This window comes from Ambystoma mexicanum, chromosome 5q (assembly GCF_040938575.1).
Source record: "Ambystoma mexicanum isolate Mex_15411 chromosome 5q, UKY_AmexF1_1, whole genome shotgun sequence".
In the NCBI taxonomy this organism is placed as follows: domain Eukaryota; kingdom Metazoa; phylum Chordata; class Amphibia; order Caudata; family Ambystomatidae; genus Ambystoma; species Ambystoma mexicanum.
The window spans coordinates 1,137,218,493-1,137,240,803 of NC_090933.1; the positions used below are offsets into that span (position 1 = coordinate 1,137,218,493).

The 22,311-nt window shown below is 46.5% G+C and overlaps 1 protein-coding gene across 2 annotated transcripts in view; it reads right to left on the reverse strand.

Annotated features, from left to right (window-relative positions):
• Positions 1–22,311, reverse strand: part of TMEM71 (transmembrane protein 71) — a 637,748-nt gene that overhangs the window by 196,953 nt on the left and 418,484 nt on the right. For both annotated transcript variants that reach the window (XM_069621648.1, XM_069621649.1), the window contains exon 5: positions 13,939–14,147. In XM_069621648.1, coding sequence (XP_069477749.1) covers positions 13,939–14,147 — 209 coding nt within the window. The remainder of the gene's footprint in view (positions 1–13,938; positions 14,148–22,311) is intronic.

Consider the following 22,311-nt stretch of genomic DNA (forward strand, 5'->3'; position numbering starts at 1 on the left):
ACCACAGGCCACCGGTTGCCCACGGAAAGTGCAATGCCTTAACACCATCGCGGGCGACAGTGAAGAAATGCACAGGGTCGGAGCACGAGGAAGGGAACAAATAAATAAAAGGAATGCGACGCGGCAAAGGGAAGGCTGAGCCTTTCATGGGGACATCAAGCATATTGATTGAGGCCTGCAGCAACCCCGGAGGGCCGTGGGTAGCCTGGTAACACTGGCTACGGTGACCAAAGGGACATTGAGGCCTGCATCGTCCAATGGAGGTGGCATGCCCCATCAAGACCTGGGCCTGTCACAGTGGAAAACTAAAATAGAAGAACATAGGACATTGATGCCTGCATCACCCAAAGGAAGGCGCATGGCCCATCTGGACCTGAGTTTGCCCCATGGGGAAAAAAAAGGGGGTGGCCATGTGACCAGCGCTCCCCCAGGTCATGACCGGGGCCAACGCCCATCAGTGCGAGGATGCCCGAGGAGTTCATTCATTCACCCCTCGCAGAGGTTCCCGGCTTCCCCAATGGGAGCCAGGAAGGGTAGCGGCTCCATAAGGAGTGTGTGTGCACCCTCAGTGACAATTGGCTCTCTAAGCTAAGCCAGGTGCACGCCGGCAGTGAACACAGTTGAGTCATCAAGGAACCATCATGAGGGTAGCAGCATGGGCGAGGGCTTGTGCGCCTGATTCGTGTGGTGGTGTCCTGCATCAGCCCGGCATGGAAGGGGGAGTGATGTGAGTGGCCCATCCATCGTGCCACCAGAGTCTTCCTGCCACCATCCCGAGACTAGACCGAGGTGGCACCCTGGCATCCCCAAGTACGGTGTTGACCACCCTGAACTGTGAGCTGGCCCGTCATGGTAACACCAGCAGCCTGCCATGCCCCATCATCTAAGGAATAGGCCGATGTGGCCTTTGGTGCTCCCAGGTGCAGCTTTACCAGCCCGTGAATTTCGAACTGTCCTGAAAACACATCCATGGAGGTCCCACTGGTACCCTGTGGTCGTGCACACCAAGGCGGGGAGCCCGCAGCCCTAAACTGGCCCAGCCAAAAGGTGACGTGAAGATGTCTCTCTATGGTTGTGGGTTTTGTAGTGTGGAGTGCCGGGCACTAACTGGCCCAGCCAAAAGGTGGCGTGAAGATGTGTCCCTATGTTTGTGGGTTTTGTAGTGTGGAGTTCCGGGCGCCAACAGTGGTGGTGTGTCAGTGGGACGAGGTCTCCTCACCCAGGTGAATAAAGGGTGTGTTTACATGGGGAGTTTTTCTAATATGTCACCAATAACTCGTCAACCCTGACTGTGACCCCGTGAGTAACCGGGGCCCCAAGTGTGTGAAGACTAGTGGTATTTGTAGTCTTGGTATTATTGCGTGCCTTGTGACTTTGTATGTGTTTGTTGTTATGAAAAAGGAGGAGTGTTGCATGCCCCCCCCCCTTGGGAGAATGGTAGCTCCCAGGATCTGTATTGTGGTCACATGGTACTAACCATGTGACCGAACTAATAAAAACGATGAGCCGTCCGGCTCGTCAGTCAATCTGGAGCTGGCTCCGGTGTCGTGATTTCAGGCACCATGCTGGTGCCACACCGCATGCAGGAGGCCCAATGGCGGGGCCCTGCATGAGGACAGTGCCCCTGCTGGGCAACACTGTCCCCCATGAAGGCACTGGTCGTGTGACCATGGCTGGCGGTGCAACCCCGGCCTGGGTGCCCCCAGAGCCGGGGCTGCAGTGAGCTGGGTGCCCCCAACTCACGTATCTACCTCCGGTGATCCGGAGAATACAGGGTGACCCTTGCTCATTGTCTTCTGCATGAACGCAGCCCAAAGGTCCATGGTGGGTGATACCTACATCAGCTGTGGACCGCTCCGGTGCTCCGGGAGCAGGTCACCACAGTCAATAGAAGTGATAAACATGATCAAAGGAAGACTAGTGGAAGCAACCAGCAACTATGTATAAACTGTCAGCATATTGGCCTAGGAATGGACAAAGGAACTGATCAGCAGGGACATGTCTGCAATGTTTACAGCTCTAGTTCATTATCGTGGGCAATACACATAAGTTAAATTGCGGGAAGCTAAAGACTGCCACAAGTACCTGTAAAATAGGAGCCCATAGGTGGCAGTAGAGTGTGGTTAAGGCATACCAAATGAGCTTAATCACTACCTGTGGTCAGCAAGTGGGGTGATGCTTCGACGGGGACAATCCTAGACTTCATAGAAGGTATTGCATGCCTCACAGAGCTTGCTACAGGGGCAACCCCTCTCTGTCTTACACTCATGCTAATCAGGCTTTCCAGTGGGTGCTAGCAACACCAGCAGTCACAGCTCAACTAACAACCATGGTGCATATTTGTTTGAAGCAGTTTTCTTCAGCCAAGGGCATTATGACACGCTGCAATTCCCATTAGACAACAGGGCATGAATAAGGGACAGAGGAACACAGGTCTTATTGCAGTTTGAATGTCTCCCCCCACCAAACCTGCTCTTGTGCCATCAATGGACAGACTACACAGTTCCACTATTCATTACATTAGTACAACGGATAAGGGGAGGTAGCAAAAGCAAACCTTACAAGGGTTGTAGGAACAAAGATATGTTGAGGTTACTAAATTGCAAGTCTGAGCCTATGAGATCCCTATTGGTGCATATTGTGACAATATATTTTACTGAGAATTACACACCCTGGGCAACAGAGAGTGGATTGATGGAGGCTAATCCTACAAGATGCCCTTACCAATTAATTGGCTGGAGCAGCGATATTTGCTTCACAGGCATTCTGACAGCCTCTGGCACTAGAGGAAGTCCAGGCTGTTTTTTTTCCCTGGAGTCGAGTGATTCAGGAGTAGGTCAGAACTGCGAGCAACCTGAGGGTGTCCTCACTTCTTTCCCAATATATCCTCTTCTCAGGTGGCCAGGGAAAGGCCATCGCTATTGGATCATAACCCTGGGGATGTATTTGTGCGGTAATACTACCTGGGTGGAGGAGACTTGGGGAGTGTAGATGAGTCACCCTTGGGTGAGGCATGGTATCCCCATTTCCCTTTCACCATGAGTCCAATGTCCCCCAAGCCTTTATTGGCCATTGGCAATCCCTTCTGTACTTTTCCCGTAAATCATTTCCCACTAAACAAGAGTTAGGTACTGGGCTGAGGAAGAGACCAACTAGAGAAATACATCCTCTCTTTGACATCTACACATACAAAAAACAGTTATAGACTGGGACAAGGAGGAGGCAAGCAAGAGCAATGCACAGCTTCCAAATCAGCAAAGAGCGGTCTAGTCCTTTTTGGACCAATCAACCTGGCGGGTAGTTTAAAAGCAGCAAGAACAGTGAAAATGGGGTCAGCTGTGGAAGCTGGTCTACGGACTGCTGGAGAAGCGCAGACCTCTCCTGGACGGTGGCGTGGCAGACGGAGTGCTCGAGAGCCCCAGCACAATGCAGAGTCTATGCAGCAGGAAGCAAGACTGAAAGAAGCTGGAGGCCTGCTGCAAACTAAGGAACAGGAGCTGGTGTGATGAGGCAAAGCTGCATTGTGAGGCCCAGGCTGCGAGAGACACATCACTGGCGGGAGCAAAGTCACTGAGAGCCACTGTGGAGACAAAGCGAGGCACCACACAAGAGAGAGAGAGCTAGTGGCGGCCGCAAGCTTTGCTGGAGCGCCGTAAGCACCAACCAGTGAGTCAACCTAGGAAGGGGGACACAGGGGCAGGAGGCGAGTTTATTACACTGCTGTAAACTTTAATGAATGCCGATCCAAAGGAAAATAAGTACTTTTGAAATATCCATTTTTTTAAAAAAAACAACAAAGCAAACACTTGTGAATACAGATTTGACTGAAAGCAAGAAAGCAAGCACTTTTGAATATTGAACCGAATGAAGAGCAAGTACTGTTGAATACTGAGCTGAATGAAAGCAGTTTGTGGAATTTCACCTGCTAAGGAACTGTACAATTTGAGAGAACAGGCATTGGCAAGCGCCATAAGAATATGTGACAGTGCAACAAGTGAATAGTGGCAAAGTAAGCAATGATGAAGCATCACAAGGATGTGACATGAGAAACAATCAGGCACCGCTGCAGAGCTGACACAGTTGCAACATGCATCAAGGAAGAAGAGGCAAGACAGGTGTCTCGGTTGCGTGACCTGTAATGCATGGACCGTGTGGTCTGACAAATGCGCCTAGACCGAGGGCATCTACATATGAGAAAGCCACTGAAAATACATGCAAAGAAGCTTGAGATTGAATATAAAAGAAAGTCGGTAAGAACTGAAATTAAGGAACTGTACTTTGTGAACTTGGTGAAAGATAACCAAACCAGAACAGCTGGAAAGTATTACAAAGAACTGTGTTGTGAAAGACTTGAAAGCTTGGGTAAGTGAACTCCTTTGCATTTTGAACTATTTGAATTTTGGGAAGGGAAACCCTTTACAATCCAAGAGCTGGAAGAAGCTCTGAACTTTTATTTGAACACTGCTCATTTAAACGCTGACATCCCTACACATAGTATACAAATAGATGTGAGGGCAAGCATAGGTTTTGGATGCAGACAGACTTTTACTTTGGACTTCCTGACGCAGACTATCCTTAGTTTAATTAGGTAGGGAAATCCCACCATAGACCAGGACAACCGTTTCTTTGTGTTAATAAAGGTTTCGAACCCAAACTTTAAATCAGTTGTCTGTGTTTACTTCATGATGCCTTCACAATACATACATATATATATATATATATATATATCTATATATATGCCAGCAAAGTTATGGTTGGTTTAAAATGGCATGAAAAAAACTATTCCACCTGATATGTGAAAGTAGATTAAGCCATTTGAGCCAAGTCACACATGCCTCTAGTTCAGAGACAGATGGCCAATGCACTGTGGGCATTCAAATAATCTAAAATGCCACGCCTTTGCTCCAAGAAAATATCTGTCTGTAGGGAAGTGGTGTCTTAAACATAGCCTTTTTCAACCCAGGATATTTAGTTGGCACAAGGGCTTGGCATTTGAGCTAAATTGGCAAAAGTTAAATGAGATTAATTGCTCTGTTCATATGCCCTTTACCGTTCTTGCACTGCAGGAATCCCCTTCTCTCTGATCTGCATATTCACTTTGCTCTCTTCATTTTTGGTTGGCTGATGATTCAGAGACATCTCCTAACTGTGTGAAAATAGAAACATCCTGTATGCATTCATTCCCTTTAAAATGCTCTCGTTATATGAATAATAAATTGCGAGTTGCGGTTACGCCCCCCTGATTTAGTCGTGTTATGAAAGAATGAAAAAATGGTGTTATTGGTGGGGGGAAAAAGTATCTTCTAGCCAAAGAGTTTTGTCTTTGGAAAAATCCAGCTTTGCTGATAAAAAAATCTAATGATTTTCAAGTTCTAGTAGGTAATACATTCATGTACTTTGGTTTCTTAAGATTTAAATACAAACTAGGTGTTTGAAAAACTCAATGGTACAATACCCTATTTACAACACTGAATGATAGTGTACATGATCCACTGGAATCACATAGACTTTCTGGATTGACGCCCTTATCTGCATCTCTAATTTACAGCTTTCTTAGATCTTCTGAATGAAAGCGCGCATTGGAGGAGGGCAAAAACAAAAGGGAAATTGAGTTAAGGAGAACAATATCAGATATAAAATGGACTCAAATTTGTTCTGGATTATCCCGCTTGAAAATAGACCTCCACTTGAGATACACTCAACAAAAGATTATGCATTATTTGTATTGGTCACCTTGGAGGGAGTGGCATAGTAAATTGCTGGATATGGATAAATGCTGGACCTGTAGGATTTACAGTGGACCGACTCCCCATATGTTTGGGTCTTGTAGTAAAGTTGTCATTGTTTGGGAGGAGGTTTTGCAATGCATGGATATAATATGGATATTTCCTTTCCAAGATCCCCTATCAATTGTGTATTGGCTTTGATGCCACAAATCGTGGGATTGAATGTCTGTAAAATAAATGGGTGTACAGAGCACTCTTTGCCACAAAAAAGAGATTTTAAGATTGAGCACTCTTCCTAGAAGGACAAAGATATCTGTTCAAAGGAAAGATACATTAGAAGACTATGTATAAATGTGGGATGTTTTTAATGAAATATATTTTCTTCTTCTTGCTCCTCTCTCTTCCCTCAAATGCATAGCTATATAGAAAGTGTGTAAATAATATTGTTCTTATAGTTCCAATGGAAATAAAATATGTTTAACAAAAGGTTATAACCCAGTTAGATAAAAATGGTCTTGCTTCTTATCTATAGACACATTGCTATTATTTTTTCATTTGTATTTATTGAGAACAGGGTTGTCATTTGGAACACAAGTGACATCCATGTAAAACATTATCAAAGGCAGAGACATTCCCTAGTTAGTTAAACTTTACAATTATTATTCATCAAATGGATGAGGTAGACCATGTGAAAAAGGAGGTAAGATAAAGAGACAGAGTCAAGGGACAAGATAAGTGCTAAAGCAATTGGGATCTGGGACCAGAATTTAAATAGGTGCATTAACATGTGAGACATTTTTCATGAGGGAGTGGTGGTTGGTAAGTAAATAATGGGTGGTGTGGGGGCTATTGGTGCACCTTAATGCTTTAGCCAGTGGCGTTTGAGTCTGGTCTTAAACATTTTAATGATGAGTTTGCTTTAATGGCTGAGGGAGCACATTCTAGTGGAATGGGGCATGTAACGAGAAGAAGCAAGAAAAAGTGGGAGGAGGCCCAGGGATGACATGGAGGAAGGTTGTTAAGGGAAGAGATTGCCAGTAACTGACATGGAGCAGGGCGAGTAGAGAGAGATGCAGTGAGCAAGGTAGCAGGAGTGGCCTGACCATATACATATTTAAAGACCAGGAACACAAATTGGAAGAGAGAGTGATTTTTCTTAGAGTGACTGTGACAAGTTAGATTCTGCAGGAGTACTAGGATGAGTAGGGACTAAAATGTTCACTCAGCTCTCACACCGCTACAAACAAAAAGCCAACACAATCATAAAGTTAAAAGAGGCACAGTAAAGAGACATACCTCCTTTGCAGGTAATGTGGGCTGAGGGAAGGTTATGCTCTTAAGAGCGGTGTTAGGGGGTGAAGGTGATTTGCTAGTGACCCAAACAGCAAAGTAGAACAGCCCACAGTAAAGGAAATGTACAGTCAAGGTTCTATAAAAATATATATACTTGAATAAAACACACTATCTGCAAGATAACTGAATAGAAAAACACAATAAAAAATTCACCACTGAGGAAAAGAGAATAAGCAAAGATAGCGCAATGTAGCATTCCGAGTAATGAATCAGGGAAATAAGGCAAGTAAAAACTACAATGTTCTTTAAAAATTATATATTTATTGGATGGAAAAAGGGAATTGGTGACCTAACCATTCCCAATAGCCCATAACTGGACCAATGGGGCAGTTAATAGTCAATAGTACATTTGTGCAGTTATTGGCGGTTCAGCAGTGTCGAACCGGACTTCTTGGCATTGTGCAAGCAATTTGAAGAGTGGGAGAGTGAAAAGGGCAGCACTGGACGGTCCTGGTGGGTCAAATGTGTTGAACGGTACTTGAAAATACGGCTCCAAGCAGCTTATTTATTTATTGTTCATTTGTAATGCGTCTATACACAAGTGTTTCGAGGTGCATTAAGGCAGCATGGGGTTGTGGAGGAACAGGAGGGAGGACAATAGCAATCCTAATGGGCCTTGCGACATTCAGATTGTGCAAGTGTGGTAGCAAGAAGTGCAAGGGGGAAGCGAGGTGGGGAAGTGCAGAAATTGGGTAGAGGGCCCAAGAGAAGGAAGTGACAAGGAGGCCAGGTGGACAGGGCCAGGTGGAAGGAGAGAATGAAGGGGGGTTCACAACAAGTGCAAGTAAAGGGGCTGGACAGCTACACAGCATGCAAGCCTACCAGCTAAGTGTAGTCAGGGGTGGGGCAGTGAGTTAAATGGCAAAAACATTAGAATACAGCTGTCTTGTGGTGCTGTGAGTCCCAATACAGTGGCGCAGGGGTAAGATGAGTGTAACGCTCACCTGACTCCCACGGAGACGTTGACCAGGTCTGGACTGGTGCGGCCTCTTCTAAGGTGATGCGCAGAACTCGGAAGACCGACTGGACAGGACCCCCAAATCTCGCTTGTTTGACCAAAATGCTACGGGATGCAGTTGGTTAGTTTCGGGAACTCTTTGAGACAGGACAGCTCCCATGGCTAAACTGGATGCGTCGGTTTCGACTATGTATGGGAGATCTGGACGCGGGTGTTTCAATACAGGTGCGGAGGTAAATTTAGCTTTTAATTCCTGAAAGGCCTGTTCGGCTTCCTCAGACCATTCGAAGCGTTTATTTTTCCTCAAGAGTGCAGTGATGGGTTGTACAATACGTGAAAATTCCGGGATAAATCTGCGATAGAAATTGGCAAAGCCAAGCATGCTTTGAACGCCTTTCACAGAGCTAGGCGATGGCCATTTGAGGATGGCATCCACTTTTCGCGAGTCCATTCGGACTCCTTGAGGTGTCAGGATGAAACCAAGAAACTCGACTTCTGTGGTATGGAAAACACACTTTTCAAGTTTTGCAAACAGTTTGTGTTGGCGCAATTTCTCAAGAACTGCCCTGACGTGCTTTTTGTGATCAGATTCCGAAGAGGAGTACACAAGAATGTCATCGATATATACGACAACACAAACATCGATGAGTTCCCGAAGGACATTGTTCATGAAGTTTTGGAAGGCAGCAGGTGAGTTGCACAATCCGAAAGGCATCACCTGGTACTCGAATAGTCCATATTTGGTGCGGAAGGCAGTTTTCCATTCGTCGCCTTCCTTTACTCGCACCAGATGGTAAGCCCCCCGGAGATCTAACTTGGTGTATATGCAGGCATCCTTCACCTGGTCAAGAAGTTCAGGGATCAGAGGCAAAGGGTAACGGTTGTTAACAGTTATCTGGTTCAATGCGCGGTAGTCGATACAAGTTCTGAGGTCGCCTTCTTTTTTTGGAACGAAGAACAAAGCCGAGGATGGAGGAGACTTTGACGGGCGAATGAAACCATTGGATAGGTACTGATCTAAATATTGTCGCAAATGAAGATTCTCGGGTTCAGTAAGAGCATAAATCCTGCTACAAGGGGGTTGTGCACCGGGCATCAGATCGATTTGGCAATCGTACGGCCTGTGAGGGGGTAACGTGTTGGCCTGTTCCTTTTGGACGACGTCTTGAAATTCTTGGTATTCCGGCGGTATTTGCAAAGTGGCAGGGGTTACTGAAGCCAGGCCTATATTTGGACTTCCTGGATAACAGGTTTGTGCACAATCCGGAAGGGCTATCCTCTTCGCTCGCCAGTCAATTCGAGGATTATGAGTTTCTAACCAAGGAATTCCTAGAATTACCTGAAACTGTGGAGCCTTGATTACGTCAAACACAACAGCCTCCCGATGCCCGTCCTGACCCACTAGGGTCACCTCTGCAGTTGAATGTGTTACCGGCCCAGAGGCGATTTCGGTTCCATCTACTGTGGTGATGACCTCTTTACTGGTTTTAGGACGAAGAGGGAGGTTGATCCTGGAAGCCAATTCACGATCCACATAGTTTCCTATAGCCCCACTATCGATGTATGCCTTTATTGCATGCAACCGCCCAGGCTGTTCCGGATCTACGAGGACCATTGGCATGATGAAGTGCGAGGTCTGAGAGTTAGTTTTCAGGCTCGGCAAGCGGACCCCTACGCTTGTCGGGCGTGGTCGTTTCCCGAATCTGGTTCCATATGGTTCTTATCCGCGGCTCCTACCGCCTTCTGGGGCGGTTTTACTGGGCAATCTCGTAAAAAGTGTCCAGAAGCCCCACAATAAAGACATAATCGCATCTGCCGTCTTCTTTCACGTTCTTTTTGCGTTAAAGGTCCTTTAACCCCTCCAATTTGCATAGGTTCTGAAACATCGGCACCCTTGGGGTTAACGTGAGTCTTGACCAACACCTGTGTCTCAAACTTGGACCGATCTGCCTTTCTGTTTTGAAGCCTGTGATCTAATTGGACCACTAAGTCTATATATTCCATGCAGTCTTCGGGCCGATTTACAACTTGGGCCATGACATCCTTAAGTTCTCCACGTAGACCTCGATGAAATAACGTGATTCTTTTATCCTCTGGCCACCCAGTCTCCACAACAAACCTATTGAAGGTTGCGATATAGGCTAAGAGATCCTGGTTACCCTGTCGTAGGGACAGAAGTTCGTTGTCCAGGGCCTGTCCCTGAGAGTGCCGAGCAAATAATCTTTCCATGCGTGTCTGAAAGCCTTGAAAATCCCGGAGTATTGGGTCATCTTGAGTAACCAGTGGAACTGACCAATCGGCAGCACAGCCGCTGAGATATGATAATACAAAAGCTACCTTGGTTTGGTCGTTAGGAAAGGCCCCAGGTCTGCAGAGGAAGTGCAATCGGCATTGATTCATGAATACGGCAAATCTTTTGGGGTCCCCGGCAAAACGTTCAGGTGGGGCCAACGGCATATTTCCGGGTAGATTGATTTGCACTGGGTTACTTGAAACCACTGGGGCGGGAATACCCCCTGAACCTGGTAGGGGAGTTTGTCCAGCCTGACCTTGCAATAGCTGCCTGGCAAGGTCATCAGTTTGTTCCTTAGATACAATTAGTTCTCTCCTGAGAGCGTTAGTCTCCGGAATGCACTTCGGCCCGTAATTCCCCCAATGGGTGGGCCAACTGATCAGTCTCAGAAGTCTCCATAGCGCCTGGGTGGGAAATTGTAGGAAGGCTTTGCGTTCTGTAACGCTGACCAGGTCTGGACTGCTGCAGCCTCTTCTAAGGAGATGCGCAGAACTTGGAAGACCGACTGGACAGGACCCCCAAATCTTGCTTGTCTGACTCGCAGGAGAATCCTTCTGCAGATAGAGAAAGGGGATTAACTACCTGCGGAATAGCGCGTTGGCCTCCCACTTCCCTCTTTCACTCTCCTCAGACCACCTCCGAAATTCCCCGTTAACTCTCACCTTAAGGTTTGAAAGGACAAGCTCTCCATCCTGCTTCTGGTGCAGGGGTGCGATTGTATCCAGTTACTTCACTGGTGTTCGGATTGGTGAGGATCCAACCTTACTTGACTTTACTGGCAAGGTGCCGTAAGTATACTGTTGTAAAAGTTCAAGAGTTGGCCCCTTTTTCTATTTGCCTTTATATTCAGTAGTCCGTCTCTTATCCCTTTTATCACAGGTGCTGAGTGAAGATTTCGCGTAGAGGAAACAATTCGCCGAAGGTAAACTCAGGTGAGTTTATGATGGGTGGTTCCTTTAATGTCCTTATATTCACCCACTAATGCGTGTGTCTTTTTTCCCCATAGGGGCCGGGGTACGGTACTGCCGAAGAAGCAGCGCCGACCCGAGATGAGGACAGATTCTCCCAACAATAATCAGGTAAGTCTTATGGCGAAAATCTGGCTTTCCTCAATATGTTCCTTTTGCTCACCTTTTGTTCTTCTCTTCCCCCTTAGGCGCAGGTATGCGGCGGATCGTGCAGATGGTCGCTAAGGAGCACGGAGATGCCTCGTGAACAGGTGAGTGGAACGCGGCGCTGAAGCGAGCGACGCGATGCGTCTTTAAAATAAATGTCTTCCCTTAGGATCGCTGGCGTGATGACTCCGGACTCCGGGTAGAAGCAGGTAATGTTCTTCTGTTAACCTTTTCCCTTCTCTTCTTTCCTTTCAGGTATTCCAGGATGGAGGCGGGCGTGGCTGGAGTCAGGATGCAGGAGCAGACACGGTGAGCGTCCAGCTGCTAGGTTCAGAACAACGCGAAGCGTGAGCTGCTGTCTGGGCGTGGCTTAAATAGCCCCCAAAGTAGTTCCAGGTACGTATTCTTCCCCGGCCACGCCCGAGTGGCAAAATAGTCCCACAGGTAAAATAGTCCCTTTCAGGCCTCAAAGAGGTCTGGATCTGGCAGCACGGTCTGCATCAGGTAAGTTCACATAAACACTCCCTTTATGAGCCTGGCGCCTATGGCGCCAGGACTGAGGTCCAAAATGAGCCTGGCGCCAAAGGCGCCAGGACAGTGTCCAAAGGGCCCCTACAAGGGGTTGCTGGCCTTTTCCCCGGGAACATGATGTCTGCTTCCAGGGACGCTGGTCCTGGACTGGTTCTCCGGGAGTAGGCGTCATGACAATGAGTCCCTTTCTCATGCCCCCAAACACAGGGAGGCTGGCAAACAACTGTAGGGGTCCTTCAGCATGGTGAGATCCTGGGTCCTGCTGTGGTTAGTAAAGAGGCAGGTGCATGTTCCAGCAGCAGTTCACCCCCAATGGTTCCTGGGGATGGTCAGGGGAAGAGCTTCCCGCTGCCCTGGACACTCAGTCTTCACCTCACTGGCAAAGGGCTTTGGAAAGATCAACTCTCTCAACAGAGGTCCAATGATATTTTCTTGATATGTTGGAGTCCAAAAGATGATTCTATGACGATTCAAATATGTGGTTGGATACCCCTTCTTTTAAAGGCAAAAGCGTGCAGGTAATTGGACTAACTCTCACCTGCCTTAGAGGTCCATTCGCTTTTCTTGAAAGAAGTGGACTTTACCTTTCTGATATTACACCCAAAGTCTTTTGGGTTAGAGGAAGTGGAGGGAACAGTAAGAAGAGAGAGAATCATAGAGAAACAAGATGGTGGAGGTCTTCCACAGACCAGGAAGTGGCTGGCGATGGTGAGGTAAGGAGGGGGATTGGGAATTTGGAGGGGGTCATTGCATGCATATGTATGTATGTATGTGGTGTCTGTGTGTGCCTATGTATGATGTATGTTTGGAGAACAGTGGGGCTGGTCAGGAGTTCAAGTGTTGTGGGGGTGTCCCCCAGAGAACACAGGGCAGGGCATAGGGGAAGGGCTGAGGGGAGAAAGGGGGTTGCAGGGTATGCCATGCATTTGGAAGAGAGCAGGGAAGAGGGTGCTCAGAGCAATGCTGTTTCAATGCACAGCCAAAACCAGGTTCGGGGAATCGTGATTCAGTGAAAATGCCTGCAGGGAAACACTATAAACCCAGACGCCTCAGTGGGATTTCAGATATAGTTGAATGCAGTTGCCTTTAAACTTCTACTGATCGTTTCAAATGTGAAACTCCAGAAGCAAATGTAATATAACATATCTTGGTGTCTATCTGGATTCTTCACCCACCTTTGCACATCACATCTCTTCTATTTCCTGCTCCTGTTGTGCTCATGTTTACATCATCTGCAAAGCTCGGTCCAGCCTTTTTTTTCCCATGTCCTTAAACTATTAGTATCTTCACTAATTTGTTCACGCCTCTTTTATTGTTCTTCTCTCCTCTTAGTCCTCTTAAATCTAGTTAAAATTCCTCCATTTGCCTACTTTTCTCTCTGTCCTCTCGTGATTCCATCTCGCCTGCTCTTTCCTCAATGCATTAACTTCCTTTCTACTCTCGCCTCAAATTGAATTGTCATTGTTTAGTCTTCAAATCCCTTCACAATACATCCCCACCTTACTTATCCTCCCTTGTGTCCTTCTACTCCCCTGCCCAATCTCTCAGCTCAAATTCCCAATGTCTTCTCACTGTCCCCTGCTCACTGTGTGCTGAGTCATGTCTCAGTTCTTTTACTTTGTTGGTCCTACTGCGCTGGAACGCGCACCCACTTCGCATTCGTTCCCTTACTTCCTACCCTCTTTTCCGTACTCATCTCAAACAACATCCATTTTCTATGTAATTTGTTAATGTTTGCTTTTTTCATCTGATGTACCTTTTTTTGATGTGTATGGCGCTTTGTTGTAAGGCACGGTATTGACACAAATAAAATATGAAAAAATACAAATACAATCAGTTGAATTTTACGCATTGCAATAATGCAGCATCAGCAATTTTGTTTTAAGGAGTTCAAAGTAAAATTACTACTGACATATAAATGAGGGCCTTGGTGAAGAGAAGACAAAAAAACTGATCTTTTACCAAACATGCGGTTGTCAACAGGTGTTTTCTGATTGACATTGTCAAGGCTGATGTCATTCTCCGGTTCGCTGTCCTCCTCATTCTCAATGCCACATTTGTTCGTCGGCTCCATATTATTGATACTGCTGTCCACCATCGTATCTGTTTCTTTCATACCAAAAATGCTAGCAAGTGATTTGCAAATCTTTTTCTTCTTCCTCCTAAAAATTCTGAAAATGAAAACGTGTATTAATATAGGAATTACCAATTCTGATAAGGCTATTCTGCACCACCCACTGCAGAGTCATTGCTTTAGAGCAGAGTCACAACTCAATAGGGTCCACCATGTTACAAACATATAAGCTGTATTTATTATAACAAAAACTACCTTCGATATATACAGTACACTGTGTTGTGTATGGCTTGGCTTTGCAGAAGGAATGTTGTGATGTCATGTGGAGTGTTTATGCCTGAGTGATGGAATGCATGGGTGAATGTTCTAACCTGGTCAGTTGTTCAGCCAGAGGCCTGGGTGATGGGCTGCCAGTGTTTTATTGTCCTATATGTAACTTATTGATTGACTGATTGTAATGATAATAAACCTAGCAAGTCAACCTAAGAAGGCTGGGAGTCACTTGTTAACCAGAACCAGATACAGGGCGCACGCTGCTGAGCAGCCGTAAAATGGCTGCTTACTCCTAAACCTCTGGTGCTGCAGCGTGCAATGTCCGAGAAAGGTCCCGCTACACTGAACTCAGTGCCTTTATGAACATCTGAGATTTGAACAGAGGGTCCGGAGCATAATCGGAGCATAGTTGGTAACAGTTGGTGGCCTAGAACGGCAACTACTTGGCGTGCTGTGTAGTGCGAGGTGAGGCTGGAGGGCACCATGAGAGGTGACGGACGTGGCGGCCGGTAGTGCGGCCGATTTACGAGGGAGAGCCCTGCACCTCACAACCCAGGGGCGCTGGGCTGTTGTGAGGTGTGGCAACAGAGAACCCCTGGAGCGAGACATCCTGCCTGCTGCGGGGAAACCTGACATCCAAGATGCTTTGCGGCAGGCAGAGAAGGGGGGATACGTTTCTGGGAGTGCAGCGAAGGTGAGGAGTGGCGCGTGTGGCAGTGAGAGGGCTCTGGAGTGCTGGGGAGGAGGGGCCAACTTCGGGGTTGAGAGGTGCCCGGCATGACTGCATCGCTGGTGGGTCCATGTGAAATAACAAAATACGCGGATGCCCTCCTATAACGCTCTTTGGAATTAGATCTGCCAATAAATGGCTACTGTTGAAACCTGTGAAGGCAGACACTGCTTTGGCAGTCAAGCAGGCAGGCATAACAATATAGATCAGCTCCAACAATATAGGGTTCCAGCAAGTGGGATGATGGAGTGACCCAAAGAACGGTGCATGCAAGTGGAGCAACCTGCACTGGCCTAAGACATGGACACCTGGAAACATTATTTCTTTCTTTTTCTTTAATGGACGCAAGGGGCTGAGCCGAGAGTGAGGGGGGGGCAGCTGCAGTCCTGAAGGTGGAGGGCGCTGGCGTGTCCATTATACGCTGAATGTTGGGGTATATATAGTGTTGCCAGTGAAATACTTGTGTATAGGCGCGTTACAAATGCCATATCATATCATATCATAACTGTGGACAGCGGTGAATACTTCTTGGGTGGGAGTGCCATTGAGGGACCTTCTGTATCCGCTACTGGGGAAGAGGGGCTGGCATGGCCCTGGTTGGGGGGCAATGAGGGTGGTGGAGGGCGGGGATGGTGGGTAAAGGTTTATTCTAAATTGTTTTGACTAGCAGTCTAACAAGGATACTAGAAGTTGCGATCCTGGAGGGGCAGCACATGGATCAGGCAGTATTGTTGCAACACTAGATTCCGTTGCAGGCCATGATAGGAACTATTACAATTTTGAGCTGGAATGTTAGGGGTCTTGGGAACTATTCTAAAGCTAGGCAAATAGCGTCCCATGTGAATCGCCAAAAGGTACATTCCTGCAAGAAACCCATGCACTAGGGAGGGTGAATGAGGGTTTTGCAAAGGGGTAGGGCACTAATAGGTTTTACACTAACTTCTCGACACATTCACGCAGGGTCCTAACCCTGATCCATAAGTGCGCTGCCTTCAAGCTGCTGCACTCGCATGCTGATATAGACAGGCACTATGTTGTTGTACACTGTAAATTGTGGCACAAGGAGGTAGTGCTGGTAAATGTATATGGTCCGAACCTAGATGACCCAGGGTTCTATTCCAACTTGGTGGACATCCACCGGACCTACCCAATGCTACTGATTGTATGGAGCGACATGAACACAATCTTGAGCCTTGACCTCGACCGCATCGACAAGGCCCCCAGACCACTTTCAAGCGCGCTGGTAATATTCTGCATCAAATGTGCAGGCTAGGATTCTATGTGATATATGGTGAACACTGCATCGAACGACAAAGGGGTTCTCTTATTACTCATCAGTGCATGACATGTCGTTCCAGATAGACCTATTCTTGATCTCGGATTGCTTTGTTGGTCGGATGTTGGAGGCCAATATACTCACCCGCACCTACTCGGACCGCTCACCAATAACGCTCTCGTTGAAGTGGGGCGGGACATCCGGAACCCGTGGGACCTCCGGAACCCGTGGGACATGGTGATTTAAATCATTGGCCCTGCAAGACTTGGTGTTCAGAACAAGTGTGGAAGATGCCATCCCCTCCTTTTTTCAGACCAATGATAACAATACAGTGACCCAAGGAATACTTTGGCAAACTCTGAAGGTATTTATTAGGGAAATGGCCATGTCGAGGGAATTTGGAGTGCTCGAAATTATTTGCAGAGATATAGCCACTAGTGAGTAAAAACTCAAAGCTCTAGAGGGCAAATATGCAGCTGTGCCCGATCATGCTACGCTGACGGCCATAAAAACCGAGCTAGAGGAATTTCAACGCCACGCGGATAGAGAGGTGAAATATTGTGCGTGGCAATAGGCGGCTAGAAGGTACGAGGAAGGCGTAAGAACTGGTAGGGCCTTGTTCAACTTAGTGCAGATGGAAAGGGGTCTGAACCACATCACATTAGTGATGCCTTTGTGGAATTCTACAGAGCACTATATTGGGAGCCAGCGGTATGTGATCAGGGGGAGGTTGCATGACTTACTAGAGACCATACAGATGTCAGTCCTCTTAGAACAGGCCAGAGCGCAGATAAATGGCCCTATGACGGTGGAGGAAATACTGACAGTAATAAAGGGCCTACCCAGATACAAGTCCCAGAGTCCGGATGGACTCTCAGTGAAATATTACATGGAGTATGGGGCCCTTCTGGCACCACACCTGCTGAACATGTGGGAGGAATCGGTGCAGAATGGGAAACTCCCAAAGTCACTTAGGGAGGCCACTATTACCGTACTCCAAAAACCAGGGAAGCCCAATGAGGACTGTGGCTCCTACAGGCCGCTATCCCTTATGAACGCAGACACCAAAATTTACGCTAAAGTTATAGCCAATAGATTACTACCCCTGATGCCTTCCCTAAAACACCATAATCAGGCCGGGTTCGTTCCAGGGCGGTCTTCATCCCTAAACATTAGGCAACTGTTTAACATTACAGCTGTTTATCCCCTGCGACGCAAGCAGTGGAAGTGGCTTGGATGCTCATAAAGCCTTCGACATGGCTTCATGGTCTTTTCTGTTCGCGGTCCTGCATAGATGTGGCCTGTGGGAGCGCCTAATCCGTTACATTAAAATCCTGTACACAAATCCCATAGCTAGTATCCGCACCAACGCGACGTAGTCAGAACCGTTCAAACTTAACAGCGGGACATGGCAGGGGTTTCCGTTGTCACCTATACTCTTTGTGTTAGCGAGTGAACCCATGGCGGATCTGATTAGGCACTGGCACGAGAGGTGAGGGTTCCTACACGTAGATGACATGCTGCTGTCCGTTAGAGACCCCCAAAATAATTTAGATCCTATAATGGAGGACATTACTCAGATTGGTATATACTCTGGGTTCACTGTGATCTACGGGAAGTCTGAGACGTTTCCCTTGGCTGACAGCACGTCTTGGCCCAAGGTGGCGTTGCCACTGCAATTGGCGCCAGATAGGCTTAAATATTTAGGGGTTATCTCCAGAGGTAAAGTACCACTACTAACGGACAACGTCGAGGCCCATGCAGAATATGCGCATACTAAAATGTGCCACTGGTCACGGGACCCAATGTCACTAGTTGGAATATTGGCACTAATCAAGATGATTCTGGTGCCTACATTTGTATATCTTTTTGTGAATGTGCCTTTGTGGCCGGGGAAACAGTTTTTCATTGATCTCCACAACAGTATGTCCGATTTCTATGGCACTCTGGTGCTGTATGGAAAAAATTGGCTGACATGGCGCAATCATAGAACAGAGGGAGATTTACCAACCCAAACTTGGAGGTATATTGGATGGCAGCCCAGGCGCAGTTCGCACCGTACCGGTATGGGATGGACGGGGCCCCTCCGCAAGGCAAGTTGGAAAAGCTAGCGGTGGGAGACTCGGCTTTGAGAACGCTAGCCCTAGATGATCATTATAAAGATGATTGCCCGTTCGACCCTGTACAGACAACATTGGTAGCAATTGGAGAGCAATTTTCATGAAAACAAATGCGAAAAACCCATACTATTCCGGAATGTTGGCCAAGGTGGAAGCAGCTTGAACCTTGAGCTACTGGCCTCCTCCCTGAAGATATTTCATTACTAATATGAATTCAAAGAAAAACATTCAAGAACCTGAGAATCCATCATCTAAAAAACAAAAGCAATTTTCAGAAATGGATGAAGAGAAGCCTAGCATACAGGATTTGTACAAGTTAATGAGACAAAAGGCTCTGGACATGGCAGAAGTCAAATCAACCATGGCAGAATTGAATTCAAAAGTTGCCCATCTGGATACAAGGATGTCTGACTTGGAAAACAAATCCTCTTATATGGGATCTGAAATGGCCGGAAGTTACAGGGCCTACAACATCCTGAAAACTGATAAGCAGAATGAGAAGAGTAAACGCTTGGAAATGGACTTGAAGATGCGGGAAAGAAACATCAGACTAGTTGGAGTTGTGGAACATGCTGATCCCAAGTTGAGAAAGTGTTACCATTAGTAGTGCAGATTTTCAAGGATTGCTATGGTATGGACGCCCTTGGAGAAAGTGACATTGATCATGCTAGACCAAGACACATACTGGTGTCTTTCTCTCTTTCAAGGAAAAGGGAATCCTTACTGTCTGCATCTAGAAACAAGGGCTCAGCTTCCTTCAAGGACAAACCAATATATGCCTATCCAGACTACCCTAAGGAATTTGTGGAAGCCAGGAGAACCTTTAAAGGGGTGAAAGAGATGGCAAGAGTCCTTCAAGTGAAGGCTTTCCTGAATAGGTTCAATACACTAACATTAGTGTTGCCTGATGGAGATAAAACTACTTCTGACCCTAAGGAGGCGCTTTCTTGGCTAGAAGAAATTCGGAATTCACTTGGTACTATTGCTGACTGATCCACATTATTTGGTAACATTAATTAGCTTCTACATTTCTAAATTTACAATTATTTTTTGGTTTTTCACAATTACTAATGCTATGAACATGGTATAAAATGGCGTCTGCAATTTTATTCAGTTAAACGTTTTTTTTTAATACCGTGGACTCTTCCTGGCCGTGCTCCGTTGGAAAGATGCATTATCTGAGTAAAGGATCCATCCTCAGGCTGATCAACTGACTGGCTCACGTGATAAGTTCGTCTTCTCAGGAGACTTCCGGATGGCGCAGCCGTACTGCAGCCACAGTAAAGAATGAAGGTGATCACCAATGACCAGATTGCTTTACGGTACTTTATGACTGTGCCAGCGTATGATGTTGCGTGGTTTGGTTATATGGACTGGATGAGTTTGTTGCTTCCCCCTTGCGCCACTTTTTGATAGCGCCTTGTTGCTGGACTCCAATCCGTTTCGCGTGCTTCCCCGATATCGCCTGTTCTGTACAATAAACTGCGATTCTGATACTTGACCTGAGGCTCTATCATTGCTGGTATCCGTGCTGTGCAGCGAATCCAATCACAGGTGTCCCACACGACTGTAGAGCTGTGGCTCATCTGCTACAAGCTTCTGCTGGGGGTGTCTGAAGGAGGCCTATGGTAACAAACGGGGCAAGGCAAAGTATTTACATTCCATGAGGGGAGACGAACTCCGCCCGGGAAGGGAATCAGGAAAGATATATGTATAACTATCGAGCATGGGCTCTTTCACTTTCCTGCATTGCTTCATGACGGCGCGGGACCAACGTACGGGATACTGCCAATCTGACTGTCTGATAAATATACGGCTGTTAATGTGATTTAACAATAGCAGTAATTTAGTTATGCAGAATTCCGGATTAATTCTGCGGCCATTGACATGTGGTCTTGAACATTGGTTTTTGCAATCTCCCTCCAATAGTTGAAATAGTTTTTGCCTGCAGTAGCCTGGCTGATGTTGTTTGATCGTATGCTGGAGTGATTGCAGGAGTGTGGTAGCCAGGACACATTATACAACTCCAATTTATTTATTTAAACTGCTCAGTTCAGGTTACTAATGATGATGTACAATTTTTTAAAAGGAGGTTCTTAATTCAGGGACCTAATATACAACAGATTTGACAGGATGTGACTACTACATACATAAATATTGATGGGGTTTTTGTTGATATAGTTTTTATTAATATCAAAAAGTGGGAGGGTGGTAAATGTTGACGGAAACTATTATTTCGATGATGGCTAAATGGGCTTCTGGCGCTGTGCTATTTATTGGGTTAACCAATGGTGCCTCTAGTTCTTATTAGTTCAGGGTTGATAACATTTCAATATACCGGTGTATTATTCAACCTCTCACGTGTATAGATACAGGGGATACACTTTTGACTATTGGAAAGTTGGGGAGGATGATTGTGATTCTACGCTAATAGAAAATGACCCCTTCTCAGGCCTCCACCCCCTGGTTTTCCGGGATGAAGGCGATGGAATCTCCATAGTAGACGAGGAGCAGAAATGTTCTTAACAGGTTCCCATGTGCATTCTGACCTTGGGTATCCTTTCCAAAAAACCAGGTATTGCAGTACACCTCTTTTGTATCTGGAATCCATAATATCGGAAACTTCATATTTCTCAATGATCTTTGCGGTCTTTTGAGGGGATTTTTTCGTCTTTCGGGAATGAGGGTCCTCAATATATGGTTTAAGGAGTGAGGTATGAAAGACAGGATGAATTCTTTTGAGAATCGGGGGAAGGTCCAGTCTATAAGCCACAGGATTGATCTTGGCTGAGATACGAAAGGGCCCAAGATACCTGGGTGCAAACTTTCCTGGATGAACCCATCTGGGTAAATACTTGGTGGATAACCACACCTGCCTTCCTACTTCCCACTGAGGGTTTGGGCTTCTCTTTTGATCTGCCCATCTTTTACAGTCTTGTCGAGCTTTTGCGAGATTGGATTCTGATACTCAATGCATCCTCTGTATGGTATCCAGTAGATGATCCACTGAAGGTGTATTTGTAGGAGGGATACCAGAGAGAGGTATATGCTTTGGGTCATAACCTTAGGTGCACTTGAAAGGACTCATACCTAGGGAGGTATGTTTTGTGTTGTTATAAGAGAACTCGGCCATGGGCAGAAGATGGAACCAGTCGTCTTGTTCTTGGTTACAAAAACACTGTATGTACTGTTCGAGAGTGGCGTTCAAACGTTCAGTTTGCCCATTGCTTTCCGGGTGGAACCCTGAGGAAAGAGATCTCCTGATTCCTAATGTTCTGCACAAAACGGTCCAGAATTTGGACGTGAATTGAGCGCCTCTGTCTGAGACTATATTGGTGGGAATCCCATGAAGCCTGACTATGTCCTTCAGAAAGACTTCTGCAGTCGTGCTGGCAGTAGGGAGTCCTTTAAGAGGAGAAAAGTGAGCCAGTTTACTAAAGGAATCGATTGTGACCATTATGGCGGTGTGACAGGATTCCGGCAGCTCCACTATGAAATCCGTGGATATCTGCTGCCAAGGTCCTTCAGGCTGTTTTTCTTGTTGTAGGAGTCCTAGGGGTTTGTGGTAATCGTACTTGTTTTGAGCACACACAGGGCAGGCCTTTACATACTCCTTCACATCCTTAGCCAGGGAAGGCCACCAAAATTGACGGGATGTTAACTCTAGTGTGGCTCTTTGGCCCTTGTGTCCAGCAGAAGGAATATCATGACACCAGGACATTGCTTGTACTTGGAGGTCTCGGGTTAGTACATACAAAGCTTCCTTCCTAAAGAGAAAGTTACCCTTCCCCTTCAAATCCATTTCTGAGCTCCTATTGTTCTGTTGTTCCGCCTTTACCCGTTGCAAAAATGTGTTTATGGT